This window comes from Delphinus delphis, chromosome 11, assembly GCF_949987515.2.
Source record: "Delphinus delphis chromosome 11, mDelDel1.2, whole genome shotgun sequence".
In the NCBI taxonomy this organism is placed as follows: Eukaryota; Metazoa; Chordata; class Mammalia; order Artiodactyla; family Delphinidae; genus Delphinus; species Delphinus delphis.
In genome coordinates, this window is record NC_082693.1 from 27,051,357 (window position 1) to 27,077,187 (window position 25,831).

General features: G+C 38.8%; 1 protein-coding gene across 5 annotated transcripts in view; it reads left to right on the forward strand.

Annotated features, from left to right (window-relative positions):
• The window catches only part of FGD4 (FYVE, RhoGEF and PH domain containing 4), a 204,058-nt gene that overhangs the window by 49,099 nt on the left and 129,128 nt on the right, over positions 1-25,831 (forward strand). For 2 of the 5 annotated variants that reach the window (XM_060024563.1, XM_060024562.1), the window contains exon 1: positions 19,362-21,168. The exons of the other annotated variants lie outside the window; for them this stretch is intronic. Coding sequence is in view for 1 of the 2 variants with exons in the window: in XM_060024562.1 (XP_059880545.1) it covers positions 21,159-21,168 (10 nt within the window). In the remaining variant the exon portion in view is untranslated. Of the gene's footprint in view, positions 1-19,361; positions 21,169-25,831 lie in introns of those variants that run through there. 5 annotated transcript variants of the gene reach the window in all.

Sequence of the window (25,831 nt, forward strand, 5' to 3'; positions counted from 1 at the left end):
CGGACCGGGGCACGAACCCGCGTCGCCTGCATCGGCAGGCAAACTCTCAACCACTGCGCCACCAGGGAAGCCCGATGATGGCCATTTTAACTGGTGTGAGGTGATACCTCATTGTAGTTTTGATTTGCATTTCTCTAATTAGTGATGTTGAGCATCCTTTCATGTGTTTATTGGCAACCTGTGTATCTTCTTTGCAGAAATTTTGTTTTACGTGAGGACTCCTCTGCGAAGACAGTAAGGTTGGGGTCCCACACCTGTGCCAGGCGTGGGCTCCACTGGGTGCGCGGCAGCCTGGAGTAGCTCTGGATGGGAGCCCACTCAGTGGACCTTTTGCGAGGCTCAGTGGTCCCTCTTCACTGGTCTCCTCAGGTCGTAGTCACGTTTCTTCGACATACACCAACCGAAGTTTAAGTGCATGTGTGTTATCCCTATTTTATAGATGCACAAATAGATGTCCATAGAAGTTGGTTTTTACAAGATCTCACAGTAAGTCACTGGCTGGTCTTGTTCTTTGAATTACAGTTCTGTGCCAGTTAAGCTATTCTTTTAAGTGCAGTCTATTTATGGGAAAAAGTAGAGACTAGAAGACGTTCTGGATTCTACCTTCTGCTTTTCCATAGTTCTGAATGTACGCCCTGATGCAACCCAAACCTGGCAGGTAGTAATGACCAAAGTTGCCAGTCCTGTGACTATAAGAAAACAACCTTCATTAGATTGTCACTTAAAATGCAAACCTATGAAGTCATAGCAGCTACCACATTGTGACGCTTACAGAATTGTGAAGATTGAGGGAGGAAGCCTATACGTGTGCCTGGCGTATAACCTAGCATAATACCTGAATTTAATAAAATGTTTTTCCCTCTGTAGTTGCCTCTCCCCCCGTGTTTGTCTCTTGTTTTGAAAATATATTAGTTATCTGGGCATATTAATGATTAGTTGGAACCAACATGCTGAAGTCAGGGGAAAAACTTTCTTTTCAAGAGTCCAGGCTTTTAAATTGTCTTCCTTTTCTTTGTCACAGCAATGGACTTTGAAAAAAGTAGTGTTACTGTGGAAACTGAATACATAATGCTTTCCTACTTGTTTTCAGAAGGAGAACAGTCCATAACTATGCTTCTTAATAGTTGCTTTCAAACATTTTAACCACAACCCAGTACAAAACTCTGTGTGTCCATGTACATGTGTATTTGTGTCTGAAATAAAACTTAATCCTTTCTGTGTGTTTATATACCCTGCTATTTTCTATCAGATCCACTAAGGAGATGTGACCACAGTTTAAAAAATCTTCTGCCTTAAAGAAAGATAAGAAAACATTCGTTTTGGGCTTGTTTTTCTATCTTAACTAAAGACCTTTCAGGTTGGCAAATCCAGGGTCAAGTTCAAAATGAGAAGGTTATACCTCTTAGAACATGTAAGTTTGGATCCTAGACCTTGGTGCTTCCAGTAGTACTTGAGGGGTATTGACATTTTCATTAGCTCACCTCACACTTAGTTGTGCCATAGCCATGATTAAAGGCAGTGAGAACAGAAAGAAAATGCAACGTAGGTACTGTGAATCACAGCCAACATTTCTGCTAAAACTGTTACTCACGCTGTTTTTCTTTCATAGGTCGATTTTAACCTTATTTCTTTCAGTTTTTGGATCAATGGGCTTGTGTTAACTCATATCACCTATCAAACCCACTTGAGACAGCTTAGGAAATTCAGGTGTGAATTGTTGTTTTTTTTTTTAATTTTTTTATTGAAGTGTAGTTGATTTACAATGTTGTGTTAATTTCTGCTATCCAGCAGAATGACTCAGTTATACACATATATACATTGTTTTTTATATTCTTTTCTATTATGGTTTATCCTAGGATATTGAATATAGTTCCCTGTGCTTTAAGGTATAAACTGTTGAATAAAACAGATTGCTGCCTCAGCTGCTGATGGACTAGGGCAGCAGTGTTGACTGGTGCCTTCTTGTTCATACCCTGGGGTGTGTGATCTCATTTGCTCCCCATAGCCCTGTGAGAGAAGAGATGAAATCGTCTTCTTTATTCAAAACCACCATCACCACTGAAAAACAAACAAGCAAATAAAATCCAAGGATTCAAGAGGTTAGCTAGCTTGTTCAAAGTCACATAGCTATAGGGGAGAGTAAAGCTTCAACCAGGTCTGCCTTATTACTAAAAACCTTGATACCAAAACCCTTCAGAATTAAAAATGTTAATGTCAGGAGTACCTTTGTTGTGTATTAAGTACTAATTAAAATACTCTTTGGGAGACAAATTAGTTAAAAGAGTATAGCACAAGAAAGAATTATTCAACTATCGTTGTTTAAAGGTAAATAACCATTCTTCTCAACTTTGTACTTCAGATATTCAAGTTGCCTTCCATTTGGAGGAACGTTGATACTATCCCCATAAATACATTTTTTTCCTCTGTGCTGCAAACCTGGAAACCTGTGGTAAATGCCCATGTTTTATGGTTTGTTGTATTTCCCGTTTTTGTTCTGAAAAGCCTGTGAGGTAAGGGGACATGTGGTGATGATATTGTTGGCAACACTAAGATCTGAAAAGATTGTGTGGGAATTTAAATAAGAACTCTGGTCTTCTGACGGCCTGCCCACTTCTTTGCAGAGGCATTAATCCATGTGGGCAGAGTAATTGAGTGTTTTGGGTAAAGACCCAAGGTTAAAAACGACAGAGGAAGAGGACCTCACATTGCATTTGTTACTTGGGTTTAGAATGTAGCTGTGTCAAGACTGTTTTGTCAGTGTTCAATAAAGTAATCCCATGAGGGAAAGGTTAAAGTTCTGCACTTACCAGCTATTTCACATAGCCAATAACATAGGAATATTTTTTAAGTTGTGATTTTCCTTTCTGCCCCAAGTTTCTTTTTTTTTTTGCGGTACGCGGGCCTCTCACTGTTGTGGCCTCTCCCGTTGCAGAGCACAGGCTCCGGGCGTGCAGGCTCAGCGGCCATGGCTCACCAGCCCAGCCGCTCTGCGGCATGTGGGATCCTCCCGGACTGGGGCACGAACCCGTGTCCCCTGAATCGGCAGGCGGACTCTCAACCACTGCACCACCAGGGAAGCCCCCCCAAGTTTCTTTTAAAGTTTTTGCTAAACACTTAAAATTTTGCATGTGACCCAGTGAAACATGCTATGTAAATAAACAGTGGATTAGCCTTGGTCTCATCCAGCTGAAATTCATGATTCTACAAAAGATTAAAGAAAAAGGACAATTTTGAGAGCATTAATTTTATATACCCATTGAAAAGATGATTAAATAAGAATAAGAATGGATAAAGTGTACTGAGAGTTTCCTGGGTGCTAGGCAGTGTTCAAAGTATTTTACCCATTTCATGTCATGAAATCTTCTCAAAACCCCAGTGAAGGTAGTAACATTATTATTTCAGTTTTTATAGGTGAGGAAACCAAACCACTAATAGTTTAGCTTAATAGTGAGGGTCACAGTTTGATAAGTAGTGGAGCAGGTATAATCTGACTTGAGATCCGGTGCTTTTAATAACTGTTGAATTGCCATCCTGTGTAACAGACATTAAGCTAAGAGTTAATAGAAAATGAGTCCTGACTGTAGTTTTACCATTAATTTACAGTCTGAACTTGTACAAGTCATTTCATCTCTTTTTGCCTATGTCCTCGCCTCTAAATTGTGTGATAGTATCTGTTCTACCTACAACTCTACTTTGTGGAGGGAATTAAAGCTGGAGAGGTATAGTGGCCATGGGGAAGGATACATTGTGAAACGAGAGGCAAAGGCAAGGAGGTGAAGACAATAGAAAGTGAAAGAAAGTATATTTTTTAAAAGCTTATATGCAAAAATATTTCAAAATATTGGTTTGATGAGGGAAAAGTAAGTGCAAATACGTAAATTGTCAGGGTAGGCTGTAAGAACTACCTTCATGGGATGATGAGTGGGAGGGGCCAGAAGTAGAGCTCCAGAAGTAGAAGTAGATCTGTCAGAGATCAGAGGACTGAGGTAAAGGGCTCCCCTGATGTGCTGCTGCCTGCAGAGGGTGGGCCAGACTAGACAGCCTCAGGAGGATCCGGGAAGTTAGGATGAAGCGTAACCACAAGTGGTACATTTGTCTAGTTAAGCAAGTGACCCATGGTAAATGTTGGTGAAGGTTTGAGAACTGGGTAGAGAAGTTCCATAACTATTTAGGTACATATTTGATAATATTGAGGTGTTTTTAGGCAGGCATGAATAATTCAGTCCTTATAAGGGAGAGTAATGTGTGTGATGCCCCGAATCAGACGTCACTGTGCTTCCTACACTGTCACCTTTACCTTTTTTCTTTTACTCTCATTTCCACAATGACCTCAGCAGGTCATTACTGAGACTTGTCTAGCTGATTATGTGATTTTTTTTTTTTTTTTTTTTTTTTTTTTTGCAGTACACGGGCCTCTCACTGTTGCGGCCTCTCCCGTTGCGGAGCACAGGCTCCGGATGCACAGGCTTAGCGGCCATGGCTCATGGGATCATGGCTCATGGATCCCGTGGCATGTGGGATCTTCCCGGACTGGGGAATGAACCCGTGTCCCATGCATCAGCAGGCGGACTCTCAACCACTGCGCCACCAGGGAAGCCCTAATTATGTGATTTTTATATTATATTTGTGTTTTTAAGCTTTGAGCAGAGTGTGAACTGCTTTCAGGACTCATTTCTCAGGAATCTAGTAAGTAAGGAATAATAATGTGTGTATCCATTCCAGGCATATTCATGCATCTCTAAACAGTATGGTTTTCTGGAGAGCACCATGGTAGGGAGAAAGGTCAGGCATCCCCTAGTCAGGAGAAGCCACTTGTCCCTCATTTAGTGACTCTTCCTGTGTAGTTATTAAACTGCAGGACCCTCTGTATTAGTCAGGAGTCTTTAGAAAGACAGGACTAATAGGTTGTGTGTATACATATATATATTATAAGCAATTGGCTCATGTGTTTATGGAGGCTGACAAGTCCAAGTCTGCGGTGTCGGTTGGCAGTCTTGAGACCCAGAAGAGCTGATGGTGCAGCTCCAGTCCAAAGGCCAACAGGCAGAGACCCAGGAGAGCCAGTGGTGCAGATGGAGTCCATAGGCAGTCTGCTGAAGAATTCTCTTTTGCTCAGGGAGGCCAGTCTTTTTGTTCTATTCGGGCTGTCAGCTGATTGGATGAGGCCCACCCACATTATGGAAGTCAGTCTGCTTACTCACAGTTCACTGGTTTAAATGTTTATGTTGTCCAGAACACCCTCCAAGTTGAGGCATAGTGTTAATACCTCCCCCTCACACCCCGCCATGGGACATGCTAAAGCAAGGCCTCCTTAGAGGATATTGGGAGCCCTCACCACCCCTTGGGAGCCAGATGTTCATCCTATCCCATTCTCAAAACTTCTCTCAAATGCAAACAATTTTAACTAAACACACTAGGAAGAAATCTTATAACCTTTCTGAATCAAATTAATGGATAAGAAAGCACTTAAAAAAATTGTGAAGCAGTTTACAAATGCACGGAATTTAGGGATGTGGTGAGTGAAGAGGGTGTGGGTAGAGTTTAGCATAATTGGGTGGATTGCCACCTGTCGTGAGGATTATAGGTTGGCAAGAGAACAATAAACCTTTCTTTTTGTGACTGGACTGCACATAATCATACCCAGTGCAGTGAGGCCTTCTTAGAACCTTCTCTTAGGTTTACAGGAAAATCCCATCTTCATTCTATGGGAGGATGGCTTGGGTGGGACCTGGGAATTCTTGTTCTGCTACCCAGCTGTTGAATTCTCACCAACTCTCACTGCTGCTGGTTCTCCAGAGGACTCCTTGTGGTGCTATGTGACCCATGGGTTGAACAACTGAATTGATGAAAAATATTATTTGTTTACATAGCAGCTATCTTTTGAGCCATATTATCTCATATAAACCTTGGGAGAAAATAATAAAATGGACAGGGTGATTTTGTTGCTGTTCATACCGACAGAGTAACCACAATTTTACTTTCTCTAGTCAGTATAGGGCAGCATTTTGCACATTGTTGCTTAATAAATATTTTGTTTGAAAGAAATCTTATTCTATTTCTGTATTCATCCTCTTTTCTCTTACCTCTGATTTTTCCACAGCTCACATTTGAGTCCCCACTATATAAAGAATGCTGTATTATTTTTTAGGAGAAACTAAGTAAATAGAATTAGATCTCCTTCAGGAATTTTAAATGAAACTAATTTATCTCAATATCATAGTGGAAATATTTAATACTAAATACTATATACCTTAATACTTTTTAAAGTGGAATACTTTTTTTATAACTTAAACCTTTCATTTTATTTTAGAGAATAAGCCTTTCTTTAGTTTAACTTGCAGCAATGGTGGTGTTTCTATTTTTCCAGTGAACTCTTAACAACAAAATGTTCATTAATTAAAAATAGCTGCCCAGTACAGGAAACAGCTCATATAACAGCTTCTGACACTGTTCTAAAAACGGACCTGAGCTGCTTGTGTGCTGAATAAGAATGAGCACTGAAAACTTGTGAACAAACTCAGGTAAAAGCATGCTTTGTTTTAAGAAGGATCTGTGTGCCTTCACATTAATGTTTTTCTGATTATAAGAGTCATTTGTTCTTACTGTTAAAAGACAGCAACAGCAACAAATGTTATAGTGGTATATTATGTAGAAAGTGGAATTCCCACCCAGATTGTGGTGTCTGTTTAGCCTGGTGGCTTCTAACAGATTCTTTTCTATGCATATACAACAGTATATCCTTACTTTGAAAGTGGAATTATATGTTTTTTTCAACTTGGTTTTTCACTTATATTAGAAATATCCCACATCGAATCTTTTAAAATCCTCTTCCTTTATTTTATTTATTATCTCTTTTAAGGCAGCATAGTGTTTCACTTTATAGCTGTACTACAATTTGTTTAAACCAGTTCCCTATTAATAGGCTTATGAGTTGATATTCTTTTAATTTTTTTTCTTTGAAAGTTATTGTTTTTAGGGCAGATGCACTTGTAATTGAACAAATTTACCAAATGTAATTTGTTGATAGTGTAACATATTGAGAGTTTACTATGTGCCTAGAACTCTTCTAAGCGCTGTTCTGTGAAAATTAGAAGAATAATGCTACCATCTTATGAGGGATTTACTATTATTGTCCCTATTCTCAAGATGCAGAAAGCCTCCAGGCTCCCTATATGCCATCATGGTCATCCATAGGATGGACTGAAAGAGGGGTGATGGCTCAGACATTTAGGGCTCTTTAAATCCAAAGGAGCTAAGCAGATGGGTAGCAACTGCATCAACACAAGAGAAAGCAGAGCTTACAAATTCTTATTGGAGTTTCGGATGTTAAAAATCTTTGCTGGTTGCCATAACAACAGGCTTTGGAAGACCTGCCATCTTCACTCTTGTGACTGTGCCTTGAGGATTCCCTGGCTGTTACCACAGATTGTTTGGTGTCTGTGTATCCCCTGCTGACTTCCAAATTCCTATTGTGAATTTATCTGATACACAGGGCCTTCCTCAGTTTTGTCTGTACCCCTGGTATGCCTTGCTAAGATCTCCTTCCCTGGTCAGTCCTCCCTGATGGCCTGTGTAGGTGCTTATTGTTTTCTACTGAAAATGGAAGCTGTTAAGTTTTTGTTATTATTAGTGGCTTAGACTCTAATATCTGTCTGTAAGATAGCCTCTAAAAAAAGTTTCCTGAGACTTAGAAGGTATGTTTCATTTGCTTAAATGATGGTTAAATTGATCTTAGGTATAATATATATATTTTTTAAATTGAAATATAGTTGATTTACAATGTGTTATTTTAAGGTGTACAGCGAAGTGATTCAGTTATACATATATATATATATATATACACACAGATATATATATATATGTTCTTTTTCAGATTCATTTCCCTTATAGGTTATTACAAAATATTGAGTATAGTTCCCTGTGCCATATAGTGAGTCCTTGTTGGTTATCTATTTTATATATATTAGTGTGCATATGTTAATCCCAAACTCCTAATTTATCATCTCCCCCCTTTCTCCTTTGGTAACCATAAGTTTGTTTTCTATGTCTGTGGGTCTATTTCTGTTTTGTATATAAGTTCACTTGTATCTTTTTCTTTTTTTTTTTTTAAATTCTTCATATAAATGATACCATATGATATTTGTCTTTGTCTGGCTTATTTCACTTAGTATGATAATCTCTAGATCTATCCATGCTGGACATTAAATTTTTAGAACAAAAAGTTTCCATTACATTTCTTCATAATTATCTAGTCTATCATGACTAGAGAGAAGTGAAGTTTAAAATACCACTAAAAGGGACCTGTGTTTCGGTTATTTATTGTAGTGTAATAAACCACTCCAAAACTTGTTAGTAGCTTAAAGCAGCAGTTTGTTATTTTGTGGTTCAGTGGGTTGACCAGGCAGTTCTGTTTTCATGTCCTGTCAGCTGGTTGCTAGAAAGGCTGTGATCCTCTGAGGTTTGGATAGGAGCTCAGCTAGGACCCAGTGGCTGCTTAGGTCACCTGAGGTGTCTGGGTTCCAAAATAGAAAAAATAGATGCTGCCCAACCAAATAAGGTCTGGGCCCAGAATTGGTACTGCATCATTTCTGTCCTATTCTAATCGTCTAAGCAGTAATAGGCTCAGCCCAGAGTCAATGTAGGAAGGGACTCTACAAGGACATGAGTACCTAGAAGTGTGTACACAAAATTTTAGAACCACTGGTCTAAAGGAAAAAGTCTATGAGGAACCTAAAATCTTTATGAGGGGTCAACAAAGGGTTGTACAGCCACATCCTCAAGGCCACATTTTACTGGCAATGCAGGATTTGATCTTTGCCCTGAGCCATTCCTCCCTCCCTCCCTCCCTCCCTTCCACAAGACCCCAGTTGTGTTTTTTTTAAGATTATTTATTTATTTATTTTATTTTTATATTTTTGGCTGAATCGGGTCTTTTTGGCTGCATTGGTGTTGTGGAACACGGGATCTTCGTTGAGGCATACGGGATCTTTTGTTGCGGTACACGGGTTCTATAGTTGAGCCTTGCGAGCTCAGTAGTTGTGGTGCGCTGGCTCAGTTGCCCCGCGGCATGTGGGATCTTAGTTCCGTGACCAGGGATCGAACCCATGTGCCCTGCATTGTAAGGCAGATCCTTTACCACTGGACCACCAGGAAAGTCCCAAGAGCCCGCTTTTTTTATTTGATCATTTCTTGCATATGAAGTACTCCTCGATGACATCCTTGGCCTGAGACTGTTTGCCATAGTCCCTAACCACCACACAACCAACCACTTTACAGGGTTTTCCCTGTCAATTTTACAGAGACCTACTCATTCCCCTAGTTTCTTGTTGTCATCAACCTTAATCAGGTTGATTTGGTGCTCAGCGCAAAGGGCCTCCACCAACTTGACTTACATAGGCTCATCACGGTTGGATTCAAACGCACAAAGATGGGCTTGGAGCTTGTCTAAGGCTTTGGCAGCTTCACGAATTCCACATGCTAGGCCATCGTGGATGAGGGCGGTCTTAAGCACCTCTTGCAGAGCAGTATTAACATCCATTATACCTCTGGCAGCAGTGCTTTTTTCGGCTATGGTGGTGGCTATGGCAGCGGCTTACGGGTGGAGCTGAATCTTGAATGCACCCGAGCCTCCACCTCTGCGGGACTCTGCCACAGCAGGGAAAGAGCTACCTGGAGCCATTTCTTACTTTGAGCTTATTTTTTGCTAAGATGCTGAAATGAGCAATGGTTTTATTTTTGAACCGGTCAAATCTGACCCTTATATTTCCTCTAAATTCTGTTTGAAAAGGAACCAAACAGTGCCTTTTTTAGTTCATCTCACTATATAGGCAGTTAAAATGAATCAGTTGATACTTTCAACTTTCTTCCTTGAATTTTCCTTAGTCAGATCATTGAGTTCATTAGGTACCATTTCCACCTTCCACATCACTGCATGCAATGTTTTGCTAATTGTTCTCATAGTACATAACTTGGGTCCCTTTTCTTCAGGCACTGATACACTTCTTCACCTTTTTCAAATCTTTATTAGCAATCTCCTCAAAACTCTTCCAGCTTCCACCCACCACGTGGATCCAAAGCCAGTACATATTTTAGGTTTTTGTTGCAGCAGAACCCCACTTTTGGTACCAAATTTTGTTTCAGTTATCTATTGCTGCATAACAAATCACCTCCAAATTTAGTTGCTTAAAACAACAATGGTGTTTTTGCTCACGATTTTGGGATTTGGTAGGGTTTGATAAGGACAGCTCACCGTATCTCACAGTCTGTGTGCTGTCAGCTGAGACAACTTGATTAGGGCTGTAGGATTTATTTTCAAGATAGCTCATTTTCATGCCTGGCAAAGTAGGTGCTGTCAGCTGGGTATTTCTTCTTTTCCATGTGGGCTTTTCTCATTTCATGTGGCTGTTTGGACCTGCTCACAGCATGGCAGTTGGACTCCAAAAAGAAGGAGGCAGAAGTTGCCAGGCCTCTTAAAGATTTAGCCCAGGATTGGCACAATGTCATTTCTGCCCTTTTTCCTTTGGACAGTCATAGGCCCAATCCAGAATCAAGGAGGTGGCAAAATAGACCCCACCTCTTGGTGGGAGTAGTGACAGAGAGTATGTGGCTGTCATGAGTCCACTCTACTCTGTTAGGGGTTTTTTTTTTTTTGACAGTATTGAAAAGGCACTCTTGGCTCAAGTTACGAGATGGTGAAAAGTAATTGTTTATTATTTGAAGTAAAGTCGTGAGCTCTGGAAGGTTAAAAGAAAACTTTTATATATAAAGAGCATTTCAATATCTGTGAAAAGTTTAAATGGTATATTTTACTGGTGGACAAAAGTCATTTTTGGGGGGTAGAATTAATTTTTAAATTCCTTCTCATCCACAGGGAGATCAGCTTGGTGCTTTGTGATCACCTAGAGGGGTGAGATAGGGAGGGTGGGAGGGAGATGCAAGAGGGAGGGGATATGGGGATATATGTATACATATAGCTTTTTCACTTTGTTATACAGCAGAAACTAACACACCATTGTAAAGCAATTATGCTCCAATAATGATGTTTAAAAAAAAATTCCTTCTCATCAGAATAATACTTTTTTTTTTCATTTAACAAATGTTTATTAATTATGAACTCTGTGCCAGGCACTGCACTAAGCATTGGGTAGCCAATATTTATTTATTTATTTACTCTTAAGCACCTCTGGTATCAAGATTTGTATGCGACAGGGATGTCTGAATGCACTTATGTATCTTATTTGGTCTTAACACTGACCTGTTTATTTTTAGTAAAGGTTGCCTTCTGTGTCACCACATGTAGAGAAATAGTCCCCTTCCAAAGATTCCCCTTCTTGAAATAGGGACAAAATGCTGTTTAAGAGTTGTGTGCAATGAAAGGGGGACTCTGGATGCTTTGTTGAAGTGATTGTGGTAAAGCAGAGGGTGAATAATGGGATGAAAGGATCCCAAGGTTTTCTATCATTTGGAACTTTTGTGTGCAGCTCTTTCCAGATTGGCAAGAGAGGACAAAACAGACGATGGTTGCCCAAGCTTTTGCTTATTCACCCAAATCATCTATTAGGTAAGGTCATACAGGCTAGTAAATGACTTCCTGAATTTGTTAAGCACTTACATTAGTAAATTTTTCGCTATCCAATTTGAAGCTCTTAAAAATCAAATTAATGCTCTATTACAATAGTGATTCAAAAGAGTTTAAATACATCTTGTAGCTTTAAAATTCATATAATCTGAGTGGTATTAAATCTTTGACCTTTAACTTTAGTTCCTTTTTTAGCTTTGATTTCATGCTTTGGGGTTTCGTTATACGTTATCTTGATAGCACTGATAAGTTGTTAAATATTGAAATAATTTGAGCATGTTTTCTTTAATTTGATTGTTTATAAAAATGTTTGGGGCAACATTGGTTTCCCTCACTTGCTTTTAGTTTTACTCTTCCACAGTAGTTGTCAAGTGTGACTAATAATTTGCTTCCTCTTTCTGTCTCTCCTTCGTTCTTCTTTTTATGTTTTTCTTCTTTATTCTCCTACTACCCTATGAAGTCTGGTGCAATGATATATTCAGGAATGAGATAATGGGTGGTGTGGATGAGATGATTATTATACATGTATTTATGATTCTGTATGAGGGATCCTTCTAGCTTCTTCTTCTTTTTTTTAATTTTTTTTCCAGCCCAGAAGGTCCACCATTCATTTTTTCTTTTTAAAATTTATTTATTTTAATTTATTTATTTTTGGCTGCATTGGGTCTTCTTTGCTGCGTGCAGGTTTTCTCTAGTTGTGGCAAGCGGGCGCTACTCTTCATTGCGGTGCACAGGCTTCTTATTGCTGTGGCTTCTCTTGTGGAGCATGGGCTCTAGGTGCGCGGGCTTCAGTAGTTGCAGCACGTGGGCTTAGTAGTTGTGGCTCGCGGGCTCTAGTGTGCAGGCTCAGTAGTTGTGGCACACGGGCTCAGTTGCTCTGCGGCACGTGGGATCTTCCCAGGCCAGGGCTTGAACCCGTGTCCCCTGCATTGGCAGGTGGATTCTTAACCACTGGGCCATCAGGGAAGCCCCTAGCTTCTTCTTGATACTCTTCAGCGTCAAACTTCCCTGGCATGATATCATTTACCAACAGTTTGGAAAATGATGCCTATGCTCTTCGTTGTCAGAAAATATCATCTTCTGTTTCTTTACAAATTAAAGTTCCACTTGTTTTGGGGTGTCTTAGGTACTCATCAATCCATCAAGCAATTAGTGTGAGTATGAGAACTAGTAAAGCATTCTGGGGACACTTAGGTGAATAGGAAATGGTCACTGTTATTTGCTTCTTACTCTCCAGTCTTCAAATTCTTCCTTCCCAGTCAGATTTGAAAGCTTGGCATGGTTTTCTGAAGGCTTGGATTAGACACCTGTAGAATGTTGGTGGGGGGTGGGGGTGAGGTTGCTGAGTTATTTTGGTACTCTCCTGTCTTCACAACTGTACTTCACTAGTCATTAAATAGGATCTTAACTTATTTCAGGGTTTATACAGCCTACTGTAGTCTCACTATTTTGAACTCCAGTTGTTAAGAATGTATTTTTGTATGTATTTAAAAATTGTCCTTTATTTCCCTTGGGTAGTTCCTGATTACCTTCCAGGTATTTTCATAGAATACTCATTTCTGGACTAACTAATTTTAATTCCCTTCAGATTTTCTCATATCCCGCTTTTCCCCATAGCTTTAGTAAATTGTCCAAATAGTTACATATATTTACATTCAACAGAATTATTTTTCCACTTGACCTGCCCTCCGTAGATACCTAAGCAGCAAAATTCATAAAACCTTTTTAACCATGAACTCTTTAAAAATATAATTTGTAAAATAATTTAATGTAGGACTTGGAAGGGACCTTTGAAATTTTGTGATTTAGAGCCCTTCTCTTCTGTTGTTGCATAAGTAATGCACAGGTTTGATACATAGAATTAATATAATCAAAAAAGGGAGGAAGACAGTGCTCCATGTAATTGGAGGATACTTTATCTGTTTTATACCTTTAATCTGCCTTGTTTATTGTTTTAATTGCAAAACGCCCTATGGTGCCCTTTCATTTCTTTGTAAATTATATAAAGCCAGTCTTTCAACAAAATCTGCTTATTTGCCCCAATGGGTATATTTGTTGTGCTTGTGGTATTGTTGATTTTTAACTCTAGTTAACCAAGATCATTTTGACTCCCAGAACTTGTTTGAACTATCACTTTTTATTTTGGTAGCATTTACAAGCTATTTCTAGTTCTTCATTTGGGTTGCTTTTAAAAAATATACCCATGAAATCTATAAAGTGCTGATGAATGAAATCAAAGATCTAAATAAATGGAGAGACATACTGTGTTCCTGGATTGGAAAACTCTCAATATAGTAAAGATGATCTCCCCAATTAATATAAAGGTTTAACACAATTCTTATCAAAATTCTAGGAAAATTTTTATAGGTGTGGATAAGATTATTCTAAAATTTACATAGAAAGACAGAGTAACTAGAATAGCTAAAAGTGTTTTGAGAAAGAAGAACAATGTTGGGAGAATCACTCTATCCAGTTTTAAGACATGTGGCTACAGCAATCAAGACTATGGTATTGCCAGAGGGATAGACGAATAGATAAATGCAACAGAATAGAGAACTTAGAAGTAGCCTCACACAGGTAGAGCCAGCTGATTTTTGACAAAGCTGCAAGAGTAATACAAATGGTGCTAGAGCAATTGGATATCTATAGACCAAAAAAAAAAAAAGAAAACCCCCAAACCCTAAACCTTAGAATATATCCATAAATTAACTCAAAATAGGTTATCAATTTAAATGTAAAACATAGGGCTTCCCTGGTGGCGCAGTAGTTGAGAGTCCGCCTGCCGATGCTGGGGACACGGGTTCATGCCCCGGTCTGGGAAGATCCCACATGCCGTGGAGTGGCCGGGCCCGTGAGCCATGGCCGCTGAGCTTGCGCGTCAGGAGCCTGTGCTCCGCAACGGGAGAGGCCACAACAGTGAGAGACCCGCGTACCGCAAAAAAAAGAAAAAAAAAGTTAAATCTTAAAAAAAAAAAAAGTAAAACATAAAACTGCAAAACTTTTAAAAGACAGCATAGGAGAAAATCTTTAGGGCTTGGCAAAAAGTTATTAGCCATATATACCCAGAAAAAAACATAATTTGAAAAGATACGTGCACCCCAATGTTCATTGCAGCACTATTTACAATAGCCAGGACATGGAAGCAACCTAAATGTCCATCAACAGAGGAATGGATAAAGAAAGTATGGTACATATATACAATGGAATATTACTCAGCCATAAAAAAGAACAAAATAATGCCATTTGCAGCAACATGGATGGACCTAGAGATTGTCATACTGAGTGAAGTAAGTCAGACACAGAAAGACAAATATCATATGATCTCACTTATATGTGGAATTTTTAAAAAGGGTACAAATGAACTTATTTACAGAACAGAAACAGACTCATGAATGAACTTATGGTTACCAGGGGGGAAGGGATTGATAGGGAGTTTGGGACTGACATGTACACAGTGCTATATTTAAAATGGATAACCGGGACTTCCCTGGTGGTCCAGTGGTTAAGACTCCACGCTTCCATAGCAGGGGGCATAGGTTCGATACCTGGTCAGGGAACTAAGATACCACATGCCGTGTGGCATGACCAAAATTAAATAAAATTAAAGGAAAATAAAAATGGATAACGAACAAGGACCTACTGTATAGTACAGGAACTATGAACAACCTAAATGGGAAAGTAATTTGAAAAAGGATACATGTATATGTATAACCGAATCACTTTGCTGTACACCTCAAACTATCACAACATTTTTAATCAACTATACTCCAATATAAAATAAAAAGTTAAAAAAAAACAGAAGTAGAGTCACAGATGTAGAAAACAAACTTATGGTTACTGGGGAATAAGGCGGGAGGGATAAACTGGGAGATTGGGATTGACGTATACACACTATTACATATAAAATAGATAACTAATAAGAACCTACTGTATAGCACAGGGAACTCTACTCAATACTCAGTAATGGCCTATATGGGAAAAGAATCTAAAAAAAGAGTGGAGGGCTTCCCTGGTGGCGCAGTGGTTGAGAGTCCGCCTGCCAATGCAGGGGACACGGGTTCGTGCCCCGGCCCAGGAAGATCCCACATGCCGCAGAGCGGCTGGGCCCGTGAGCCATGGCCTCTGAGCCTGTGTGTCCGGAGCCTGTGCCCCGCAAAGGGAGAGGCCACAACCGTGAGAGTCCCGCGTACCGCAAAAAATAAAAATAAAAAAAAAATTTTAAAAATTTAAAAAGTGGACATATGTATATGTATAACTGATTCACTTTGCTGTACACCTGAAACTAACAACATTGTAAATCAACTATACTCCATTAAAAAATTTTAAAAAAAGTTATTAGCCATGTGACCAAAAGCATGAATATAAAAGAAAAGACTGATAAATAAAATTTCATCAAGGGACTTCTCTGGTGGCACAGTGGTTAAGAATCTGCCTGCCAACACAGGGGACTCGGGTTCAAACCCTGGTCTGGGAAGATTGCACATGCTGCGGAGCAGCTGAGCCCATGTGCAACTAGTGAGCCTGCACTCTAGAGCCCTCGAGCCACAACTGCTTAGCCCACACGCCACAGCTACTGAGCCCATGCAGTGCAAATACTGAAGCCCACGTGCCCTAGAGCTTGCGTGCCTCAACTACTGAAGCTCGTGCGCTCTAGGGCCCGCATGCCACGACTACTGAAGCCTGCGCTCCACAACAAGAGAAGAAGCCACCACAGTGAGAAGTCCGTGTGCTGCAACGAAATGTAGTCCCCGCTTGCCACAACTAGAGAAAGCCTGCGTGCAGCAACGAAGACCCAATGCAGCCAAAGAAAAAATTCATCAAAATTTAAAACTTTTGCCTGTTAAAAGGATGAAAAGAAAAGCTATAGACTAGAAAAATATTTGGAAACCCTATATTTGACAAAGGACTCCTATCTAAAATATATAAAGAACTGTCAAAACTCAACAGAGGGCTTCCCTGGTGGTGCAGTGGTTGAGAGTCCGCCTGCCGATGCAGGGGACACGGGTTCGTGCCCCGGTCCGGGAAGGTCCCATATGCTGCGGAGTGGCTGGGCCCGTGAGCCATGGCCACTGAGCCTGTGCATCCGGAGCCTGTGCTCCGCAATGGGAGAGGCCACAACAGTGAGAGGCCGGCATACCGCAAAAACAAAACAAAACAAACAAAACTCAACAGAAACAACTCAAACAGTCTGATTAGAAAATGGGCAAACAACATGAAGACACATTTCACCAAGAAAAGATATACAGATGACAAATGAAAATAAGCACATGTGGACACTCATCATATAATCTAGCATTTGCACTTTGGAGCATTTATCCCAGGGAAATGAAAACTTAGATCCACACTAAAACCTGTGCAAAATGTTCATGGCAGTTTTATTTGTAATAGCCCGAAGTTGTGAACAAACTCATGTTCATTAACATGAATGGCTAAACTGTGGAACATCCACATTATGGAATTCAACACACCAATAAAAAGGAACACACTATTGATGCATACAAGAACTTGAATGGATCTCAAGGGCATTAGGTTGAGTGAAAAAAGCCAATCTCAAAAAGTCACATACTGTAGGATTCCACTTACAAAGCATTCTGTAAATGACAGCATGATATGGAGAACAGATTAGTGGCTGCCAGGGGTTAGGGACGGTGAGGAGAAGGGTGTTGGGTATGACTAGAAAGGGGTGGCATGAGGGAGCTCTTCATGATGATGGAATTGTTCAGTATCTTGATTGTGGCGGAGGTTACACAAGTCTGTTCAAGTGATAAAATGGCATAGAACTAAACATACACATTGTACAAATGTCAGTTTCTTGGTTTTGGTATTGTATTTATGGTTATATAATATGACATAATGATTAGGGGAAACTGGGCCTCTCTGTAGTATTTTTGCAACTTCCTATGAGTCAATAATTATTTCAAAATACACTTATGTACTTTATATATTTTATTCAAAATATATATACGCATACCCAGACTTAGACATGTGTGGTCCACTAGCGCCAAGTTGCTTTTAAAATTAAAATTAACTAAAATAAAATTTTAGTTCCTTGATCACACAAGTCATGTTTCAAATGCTCATATGGCTACCTTATACTATAGCACAAATATAGAACATTTCCATCAACACAGAAAGTTCAATTGGCACAACTGCTTTAGACAAATCAATAATGCCATTTGCCATACATGTGGGCACTTACACATTTCTTAGTGAACTATCTTAAATTTATAAATCAAAAGACATTAGTATGTACCAGCAAAATTTAAATAGAAAAAAAATGGATTTAATGTGATGCTTTTAAAAGCTACCATGATTTTTGAGGCTATACCCCATATTTTAATAAGAAAAGGGAATGAAACATTTGCTTCATGTTTGAAATAGGAATAGGTTTTTTTCCTTATCTGCCAAGGCAGTTGCACTTTCTTTCCATAATCACAATATAGAATATATAGGCAATGGGCAAAATAGAAGGGGTGGACAGGTAGGGGAAAGAGGTATCAGCAGGAAAAATACTTTAAACATCCCATATTTTTTGTTATTTTCTGTTTCTTAGTGACCAGTTTACCAATGGTAGCTTACTATTGCAGAGGAAGCATGGTTTAGCGACCAGACCTTAAACCAGAATTCTATTTCTGGTTCAAAGTGACCTTGAGGGAAGTGACTCTTCTCATTCTCATAACTAATAAGCAAATTAAGATAAAACTGACTATTGCTCTGGTGGACTATAGGATGTTATTCTAAAATTATTCTAATGTTTTAGGCTATGTATAAAACTCTTCACTTACAAGTAGATTAAATACAGAGTTTTGAGGAACTTACTTATGGCAAGAGTCACATGAAGTAGAAAGAGGAAGTTTGTTTTAGCAGGCATGAACAGTTTTAGTATTTGAGTTTGGGGGTTAAAGTCAAGAAAACTCAGACATAGGGTACAAGTTTTTCTTATCCTTTCACAGGTTAGTAATTTTGGGAAAACTTTGGGAGAATGGCAGGCAGTTTGCATTTTAGATATCAGGTTTTGAAGTTAAAAAGTCCAGGGTTTGAATTGCAGCTCTGCCAGTTACTGTCTAAGTTATTTAACTTTAGTTCTCAGTTTTACCATCTATACAATGGGGCTAATTAATGCCTTTTTGTTAGGGTTGTTATGAGAAGGGTATATAATAATACAGAGCTGTAATTACTGATCATAATATTAATTTTATCAAGACATGGAATGGAATGACGGTGGTGTTAGGAGCAAACAAACAGCTTTGTTTACTCTTTTATGAAGATTTATTTTTAGCCACATAATAATGGTTTTCTTGGGGGAGTACTAATTTTGGCTTTATAACAAATTGGTTGATATTGTGGTTCCTAAAGCTGTTCTTAATGTGTGGCTAAATTGATCAAAATCACTTGATTTAAAGCCAAGAGGGATACATCTGTTTTTGTAAAATCTAGCAGACCAAAGTATAAGCAGAAAACTAAGACAAATAAAAGCACACATTTATGAAATTTTATTTCAGTGCAATACCTGTAACATGTTTCTACAGCTATATTCACATAATATCTGAATGAACAGTGAAAGGGTTTACTTAGGGGCTTCCCTGGTGGCGCGGTGGTTGAGAGTCCGCCTGCTGTTGCAGGGGACATGGGTTCGTGCCCCGGTCTGGGAAGATCCCACATGCCACAGAGCGGCTGGGCCCATGAGCCATGGCCGCTGAGCCTGCGCTCTGCAACGGGAGAGGCCACAACAGGGAGAGGCCCGCGTACCGCAAAAAAAAAAAAAAAAGAAAAAAAAGAAAGGGTTTACTTAATTATAAAGATATATTAAAAATCTACAATGTACAATGTCAAATTATCAGAAAATGTTCCATATGAATTTTCTTTTTCTTTGCCTGCTAAACTGCTAAACCATTGAAAAAGAGGTCAAGAACCAGAGCCAACATACTTATTTGGATCCTTCCAGCCCTGGTGCACTGTAGCAGAGCAGAACAGTTCCAGTTTCAGCCAGTCGTTCACTGGCATGTGGTCAGTTTGAAGTTTCCTGCTGTATTCCTCTAAACTAAAGAGAAGGAACCAAAAATGCTGACGTCCTCATTTGACTTCATCACTCATGCCTGAGCACATACACCAACACTTCCTGTGCAAAACCTACCCTGACTCTGCAGAGGACACTCTCAGCCCTCAGCTGATCTGGGTGGGGATGCTGGCTTGGGTTGGTGAAGTTTGGAAAGCATTAGCCCTCGGTTGGATACCTCACACTGTATGAACATGCCATGTCTCATTACTATGCCTTTCATTTCATAGAGATAAGCTTTCAAAGCTTATAATAACAATATTCATTGATAGTAAGTGATTGTTACAGGCCAGTTAGTAGCTCTCAAGACCTCCACCCTGTGAAAGTAGTATACTGGATGACAGCACGTTTAAGAAAGAGCTAATTTAGAAATATAATGCTATGGAAATTGAACTGAAAAAAATCTATGAGAATATCTGAAATGTATATATCTTGTCTCTCTAATATCAGTATGTCTATATCTATCCTACCTTAACACTCCTGGCCTCAGTTTTCTTATCCATACTAAGGGAGGATTTCTAAATTTCTAAGGCTTTGTGATTTTAGCATGTGTTTCTCCAAGTAGTTTTCTCCATGTTTCCACTTCTTGGTTCATAAGCTACATTAATGTTTATTTTATTCTACCTGTCAAAATTTCCTCAAGTACTTTAAGGTAATACACTATTTTCAGTTTGTTATTCTTTCAGAAACAGAATAATTTGAAGAAGTGCTGTTGCAAAGTTGTACTGAGTCTAGATATTATAGTTTGATTCTGACTACACCATCTAAATATCACATGAAAGGGAAATTAGAATTTGGGTTATTATGTAAATGTTAAATCCATGTGGTGATAAACCTTACATGTTTTGAGACGTCTATGTTATGTGATACATTATCTAAAACATTGACTTTAATTAGTAATTTTCTCTTACAAGCATGGCAGGGATGGAAAGTTTGCTCATTGGTGCCTCTCCTTTAAAATCCTGATTTTTTTTTTTTTTTTAAATGAAGAAGTCATTTGGGATTGCTAGTAACCTGGGAAGGAAACAAGGTCCCTTTGCTTGGGGGGACCTTGGTTTTGCTATTCAGCATTTCTTATGACTTTCTTATGACCATGAAAAAATATGCTAAGATTCTTTATGACCTAGTTTTAAAGGATAGTTTGTTATAAATTTAAAGACTCTAACTACAATAAAATCACAGGTAGTTGGCCCCATCCTTCCCATTTTACCACAGTATTCTAGAGTTCTCTCACCACATTTTGAAATACCTTCGTGGAATTTTGAAATTCATTACTTGCGTAGTTCTTTGAGACTGCATCAGTGCTAGAAGAGGAGTTATGAAACATAGCTGTGCACTTCCCCTTAGTTAGTTCTTCAACATGTTGAACAGAAGATGTGTGCGTGTTTGGTGTCTAAATACAGAATGCCTATAGATTGTACCTACAAGTTGTATATCCGACGAATTCCTCCACAAGCAGGAAATAAGTATGATTAATCAGAAGAATAAAAGGCACTGCTGGATGTTGTTTGAAAGGAATCCTTTATGGGGGGCTGTGAGTATTGTTATTGCAGTTTCCATTTTTGAAATATCTTAGGTTAAAAACATTTGAAATTTTTGAGTATGCAAAGTATATGAGTAGATGAAGTAACTGGTATTTGTCTCTTTGTTTACTACTAAATTATAAGTAATTTGTATCATTATTGAAAAATTATCCTGGCTCTTGTCTAGAATGGTTTCATACTGTGATTTTAGCACAAAGGTACACTTTTTCTTATTTTCATGGCCCAAGTACGATTACTTGAGATAATGGCATTTCTTCCTGAGGATTCATAGCATAACAGTGTTCCCTGAGAGCAGTGAAAGTGAACTGTGCTTTAAGTGCAATCGCTGTTGACTTTTCTTAGCTGAGCCTTTTTATTATAACCTCATTCCTTCTGTTTCTATTTCTCCTCCTTCCTTCTGTTTCTAATATGTAAAAGCTACACTTCAAGTTTCTTAGAACTTATTTGTGCACTTAATATTCTCTCATTCATCAGTTATTTGGGGAAAGATTCCCTCTACTTCTAAAACATCAGCAAGGTACATTGGTAACGCACAAGGTTAAGGATTTCTTGAAATTACATATGATTTATTGGACTCTGAAGTCAGTTGACTTGCCTAGATCCTCCTAGCGTTGTAGCTTTAATGTTCTCATGGTCTTTTTCTATTTAACTGAAAAACAACGTTAGATGAATGTTTTGTTCAGAAAAACATTTTTAAACAGATTTTTGATTTGTAGTAAGGAGAAAGAAAATAAACATTTAGGTGTAACTACTGATAACATTTTGATGTGTTTTTCCTCTTTGTATCTGTTGTTTGGCAAAGCTGAGGTCGTAATTTACATGGATTTTTAAAATCATGCTTTCCCCTTCCCACATAACATTAGATGTTTCACATTACAAAACTTCTTAGTAAAAATTCAATAGCTGTATGATATTCTGTTAAAAAGTAGTACTTTAATTTAGTTAATATATCCTCCATTGTTAGATATTTAACATCTTTCAAGTTTTTGGATTATAAATAACTGAGAGAACACCACCATTTTTTGAAGACTGTCTTTGCAAGGTGCCTTGGGGAGGAAAAATCCCATTGTGTTTGTATTCTTGATTTAAGATATTAATAATAGCTATACCTTAGAATTTTAAGGACATTGAATTAGGATTTTAAACGAACGTGTTAGGTTCCATGTTGGTTTAAACTTACGAATCACACATTTTAAAAACTTTTACTTCTGTGTGGCAGGGAGCCTATGTGCTAGCTATTTTTCAAATGTAGATGACATTGCTTTCTTCATAGAGAAACTCTGGAGTGGTTTCTATAGAATATTTGCAGATAGGTGATCACTGAAGAACATTGAAAGAGAACTTCCCTAACTAAGGCAGGTTCTTCTATGCCACAAGCCTCATGTGAATGGAAAACTAGATCTATGCATAAAAGCATGGGCTATGAAAATACTGGTGCTGGGAAAAACACAGATTCACAAGACTTTAGCCAAAGCCTTTAGTTTTTCTTTGTTTCACTAGGTTAGAAATGGCCTGAGATTCTCCCAATAATTCAGCCACAAAAGAAAGAAAAAGCTTGTTCTTCGTTCCCATTGTATAGAGGCCCCTATGTCACAGACTTGCACCAACGTGGAGTACTGACCTACCTTGTGGAATGAATGGAACTGAGTTTAGAGTACTTTGAGTTACTTATAAATTCTTAAATGTGTCTTGCATTTAAAACTTTATAGGCATGATGATAAATTTTAATAGAATACAAATAGCTAGAGTAATGTGAATATACAATCAAAATATGGAAGTTTGGAGTCTTATTCTTCAAGTAATTATTTTGGATTGGAAAATTTGATTTCAGGATTTTAGGGGATTTATTTTTTCTTTGCCCTGCTCTGCGTCCTCCTCACTAGTTTAGATGGTAATATAAGTTACTATCCGACTTTTCTTTATTATGATGAGTAAAATTTTATTGAACATGTATTATACTTAGAAATAGTCATTTCTCCTAATTTTTATTGTAACTTTAAAATTTAGGATCTGGTTGCTATTAAACACCAGATTATATGTATACATATATATTTTATATTTAAAAAAAAGTCAAAGTAGGATTTATTATAGGACCTGTAGGTTTTATTCTCTAATAACAAGTATAAATAGAGTTATTTATAAGACAAAAGGGGACTCAGAATTAGGCTGAAAACCACAGTAGTTCAAGGGGGGTTTTTTTGGCCCCCATTGTTTTTTAGGCATGCCAACCTGTGTATGCTTCTTCAGAGCGTGCATACGGTGCACACAGTGTTCTCAGGATCAGCTTTGTCACTGAACCAATTGGACTCCTGTCCACCGTTTACACACTTCTTGGCATTTCTCCTGCACATTTGTTTTCATCTTTCCAACTCATTTGCTCCTCTGGCATTAGGACCAACAGCTGCAGTTGCACATGGGGTCCGTAAAGTAGCTGAATAATAAAATGCTATGACCTGGTTCTTCTATAGTTTCAATGATGACTGTGTTGGTAACTCAGAAATGCTGCAGATATGTTTGGCAGGTCAGGTGAAACATCATCTTTATTTTACAGGAAGAAAGTTTATGTATAAAAAGTATTGGTAATTGATACTGAGTGATATAAGTTATATCTCCTAAATCCTAGTCTTATTGTTTACTGAGTACCTATTAGACACAGTGCTTGGTGTTATATGCACATTATTTCGAATCCTTAGAATAATCTTGGAAGATAGCTGATATGACCATATTTTTCAGGTGGAGAAAGCAGACTCAATGAGGTTATATACCCATATCTACATATTCAGTATTACATGGTAAATAGCAGAACTGGAATTCAAGTCCAAGATCATCTGTTCCCAAAGATTGTAGCCTATCCATTACACACTGTACAGCCATTTTTTGTGTGTATGAATAGTATTTTATTTCCATTTTGCTGTTGATGACCATCAATTATTATGTAATGAAAGGTTCTATGAACATTACATCTTTTAGTGGAATTATTGTGTTATGCGTATGTTCAGCTTTAGGAGACGTTGCCTAAAGGTTTTCCATAGTGGTTTTAAGGTGTGAATATTCTAGTTCCCCTTCCTAGCCAATACTTTGCTTGTCTAAAAAAATTTTAGCCATGTGGCAGGTATCTAGTGGTATCATTTTGTGATTTTAATTTGCACATCTCTGATTAATGATTTTTATATGCTTATTGGAGACCTTTTGTGAGGTTCCCAATCAAAGCTTTTGTCCATTAAAAAATAGGGTGGGAGCCGAAAGTAAAAAGAGTGAAAAAGAAACATTTAATATAAAGTTGAGCAGTGATAAGTGCTATTAAATAACAAAGAACAAGGTACTAGGATCGATAGAAACGGACAGATGGGGTTGTGAGGAAGGAAAGACCTACCTGAGAAAGTGGCATCGAAGTGCAGATTTGCATGAATTGTGTTACAGAAGCAAGAGGAAAATCTAGATGAAACGTTCTAGGCAGAGGGAACTGCAAGTGCAAGGGACTTGAGGCAGGAATGAGGTTTGGCAGTAAGAACTTGGCAGGGAAGTAAGTATTTAAATTCCTACACAACTGTTCAGTTTATGAGGGAAGGGAAGGTCTTTACTTTTACCCACCTCCAACCATACACTCAGTAAGATATTATTTGGCTTTTTTTCTTGTTTATAAAGATGAAAGGCTTTTATTCCGTCAGTGGGGTTCCATGTTTGAACTAATAACTTCATATTTGGCCAACTAATTGCTGTATAATATCGAAACACATTTACTGGTGATGTTTTATGAATGTTTATTCAGTGAACATTTATTGGACAGACGTGATTGATTGGATGTATGGAGGAGGGAGAAGGTGGAGAAAGAGTTGCTGATTAAAGCAAAGAAGAAAGGAGTTACTGGAGAGAGTCCTAGGGAACCAGGAGAGTTGGTTGTGAGGCGGCCCAGGAGGAAAGAATGTCAAGAAGGAGAACGAGGTCAGCACTGTCAGGTGCTCCCAGAGAAGTGTAGGGGTTCAAGAACTGAATGGTGGGACTTCCCTGGTGGCACAGTGGTTAAGAATCCGCCTGCCAATGCAGGGTACACGGGTTCAAGCCCTGGTCCGGGAAGATCCCACATGCCACGAAGCAACTAAGCCCGTGCGGCACAACTACTGAGCCTGTGGTCTAGAGTCCACGTGCCACAACTACTGAAGCCCACGCGCCTAGAGCCCGTGCTCTGCAACAAAAGAAGCCACCAGTGAGAAGCCCGCGCACCTCAACGAAGAGTAGTCCCCGCTCGCCACAACTAGAGAAGCCCGCGCACCGCAACGAAGAGTAGTCCCCGCTCGCCACAACTAGAGAAAGCCCACGCGCAGCAACAAAGACCCAACGCAGCCAAAAATAAATACATAAATTAAAAAAAAAAACAAAAACGAAAACCTGAATGGTGACCTGTGGGTTTGCTGATTGCAATGTCCCACTGGCCTTGGTGGGAGTAGGATCAGGTGCATGTTAGACTGGTAGGCTAAGGAGCAACTAACTGGTGAGAAAGTGGAGGCAGTGACCTTGGAGTTCCCACTTTTTGAGAACTGTCAACAAGAAAAGCGATGCGATTAGATAGCTTGACAAGAATATAAATGGAGCCAAGAAAGGACTTTTTTGTTTTATTGATATTTTGGGTTTTGGGGGAAGGGGGGGTTTGAAAGA